General features: G+C 34.1%; 1 protein-coding gene across 1 annotated transcript; it reads left to right on the plus strand.

The window, feature by feature from the left end:
* Positions 1-244: 244 nt before the first annotated feature.
* On the plus strand, positions 245-2,798 carry LOC132278642 (DEAD-box ATP-dependent RNA helicase 38-like). Its single transcript, XM_059780481.1, has 4 exons — positions 245-421; positions 507-618; positions 2,075-2,160; positions 2,379-2,798. The coding sequence occupies exons 1-4, from the start codon at positions 260-262 to the stop codon at positions 2,439-2,441; spliced, it is 423 nt and encodes a 140-aa protein (XP_059636464.1). The 5' UTR covers positions 245-259; the 3' UTR covers positions 2,442-2,798.
* Positions 2,799-3,043: the final 245 nt, after the last annotated feature.

Consider the following 3,043-nt stretch of genomic DNA (forward strand, 5'->3'; position numbering starts at 1 on the left):
AAATGATCGATCGAACCCTATTTTGATGATGCTGTCAGGAATTTTGTATCAAAAATTGTTAAAGATCTCTTCAAGAATGATTACAATCAAATGTTTGTGAACAAAGAAGAGCTGTCCTCGGAGTCTGTGAAGGAGTGGTACAAGGTAAACTGCCCTGATGAACTTTCAAAGATAAAAGGTAATTAAAGACAGAATTTTTGAATTGGGAAATAAGGTGGGGCAGAGCATTATTTTTGTTCGCACAAGAAATAGTGCGAGCATGTTGCATCAAGCACTTGTGGAACATCGCTATGAGGTGACTACCATTCAAGGTGCTCTTATGCAAGATGACAGGGACAAGATAATCAAGGAATTTAAAAATGGATTGATTCAAGTTCTTATTTCAACTGACCTCCTCGCCCGGGGTTTTGATCAAGCAGAGGTGCTCACTTTTATCTCTTTTTACCTATTTTTTATTTTTCTTTTTAGTGCACAAAATATCGACTTCATAACATGTTTTATTTCAGGTTAATCTGGTTGTCAATTATGATCTTCCTGTGAATTACGAAACTCCATCGGAGCCTGACTATGAGGTATACTTGCATCGGATTGGCAGGGCTGGACGTTTCGGCCGCAAGGGTAAAGTCTCTCGACTTGGGGGTATCTTTTTTTTTTTTTCATCGGACTGTTCACTCGTGCAAATACTGTTGACTCATTTTGAACAAAACTCTAACTATCATGGAGGTGTTTCAATAGTCAAATCACATTTATCCGGGGTAAAAGGTAGAGATTTTGAAATTTGTTCAAGAGTACCCTAAGAGGTTCAAGCAGCTGCATTTTATTTTTAATTTAGGCGACACAGTTGATTAATTGAATTAGAATTTTTTTTCATTAATTTTGTGATGAATTGATCATATTATGGACCAATGGTTATTGATTAATTATATTTAGATAGTTTATTTCTGTTATGATTATTGTGATAGTGTTAATTGTAATATATTTATTTTATTATTGTTACCTATTATTCATTGTCCTTACAAATATATGATATATAAGAAAATAATAAGATGTATATAGTTGAATTTTTGGTCCCGAATTTTTAGTGCATATAACATATTATATACATATGCATCAGTATTCGTATTTTTACGTTTCCCTTTTGTTTAAACGAATTTTTTAAACGTATTTAAAAAAAAAATATCGAATTATACTCGTACATTTCCGTACCCGTATTTTCCCCATACTGTATTTTACTTACTATGGTGATCACTGTTAAATATTGTTCAGTTGCTAATTTTTAAGGTGTTTGAAACTGCAGCTGTGATTGGGATTCTTCAAAATAAACTTTCTGGGCTGTGGTTGTCAATGTCATTTTTTATTTATTTATTTATTTATTTTTTTATTGGGCTGGGGATAAACATCACGTGTTGTGTTTTTTTAACTTCTGGGAAGTCCAGGTCTTGAATAATTTGTTTGACAGTCAGATCCTGGATTTGGAATGCTGAAATTATACTAACCTATGATTTTGCTCAGTCTTGCCTAAAGAACTTCAGCTGTATTTTTGTTTTCCTGCATGCAATGCAGAACTTTGGGAGTATCTTTAGTTATGTGAGTTCCCTCTTTTGTGGACATTCAACGTGATCAGCCTGGCCTAACCAAAACATTGCGTGGAATTAAGGAAGAACTTCATATTGATTAAGTATCGTGTTGGTTAGGATTTTTCTGTACCTAGGCTTCCTGGAGTCATAAATCTGCTTCTAGCTAACTGTCAAAGCCTCACAGGGTGACGCCAACCTTGTAGGTTGGATTTTGTAGGCTTGTATATGAAATGAGGTCTTACAAAAAAAAAATGGTTCTGGTTTAAACATTTATAAACTCCAGCTAGTTGTTGGTGGCTTGTTTATTTTTTATGCTCTCCTTGTTCAAGTATAATACTATAATGTAATATTAGAAGATTTGAAGCCATTTTTTTCGTCTCAGAATGAAGTGCCAACTCTCCATTGTGCATTTGCTTCATTGTTGGTAGAGATATTGTCAAAGCCTCTAATGGAATATGAAGCAGTATTTGTTTCCTGTTTTGTATTTAATTCTACAGCAGCCGTATTCAACTTGTTGTGCTTTGATAGAGATATTATGCTAATGGAGAAGATAGAGAAGCACTTTAACACCCAAGTGGACGAGGTGAGACTCCTTTTATGACTTAAAATAATGTGGGGAAGGATTATGGAATACTTTGGAATCCGAAACTAGTTGTAAGAGTAGCTGTAGTAAGATTTTAAGTTGCATGTTCCTATACTTTTCTTGTAATAATACAAGTATAAATGTAGTAGTTGTAAGATGGGTACGAGAAACTTTGATATAGTTATATCACCACCTTATGTTGCTGCTATGTAACGCAGGTCCGGTCCTGGAACAGCGAGGAGGATTTTGAGGCTGCCTTAAAAAAAGCTGGTCTCTTTTAAAGATTGTGTTATTGGGAAGATTATTCTTCCAACCACATGTGGTTATTTGGTTATCTGGTAAATTATCAGTCCCCAAATCAATCACCAGTTTTTGGATGTTGGTTTTGGGTTTAAACAGAATTAGTTTTTGGATGTTGATTTTGGGTTTAAACAGATGATTGATCTTCTTCTTGTATATTGTGTGTTATTGGGAAGATTATTCTTCCAACCACGTGGTTATTCGGTTATATGGTAAATTATCAGTCCCCAAATCAATCACCAGTTTTTGGATGTTGATTTTGGGTTTAAACAGATGATTGATCTTTTTGTCGTATAGAAATTTGAAGTCGATGTTATATAGTTTATTTGTTGACTACATTTGATCTAGTCTCTTCTATATTTGGTTGGAATACAAGCCCATTGTAGAATTGATAGAACAGTAGTCGATGTTATGTAGTTTATTTGTCGACTACATTTGATCTAGTCTCTTCTATGTTTGGTTGGAATACAAGCCCATTGTAGAATTGATAGAACAGTTTTCCCCACATTTTTAAAAGTCATGTTTGCTATGCCACCTCCGCCCTTTATTTATTTTTTATTATCTAATTCCTTAACTGTTTTAG

Source organism: Cornus florida, unplaced genomic scaffold (genome assembly GCF_030987335.1).
Source record: "Cornus florida cultivar Cherokee Brave unplaced genomic scaffold, ASM3098733v1 CherokeeBrave_3.0.0_Hap2_Chr10, whole genome shotgun sequence".
Classification (NCBI taxonomy): domain Eukaryota; kingdom Viridiplantae; phylum Streptophyta; class Magnoliopsida; order Cornales; family Cornaceae; genus Cornus; species Cornus florida.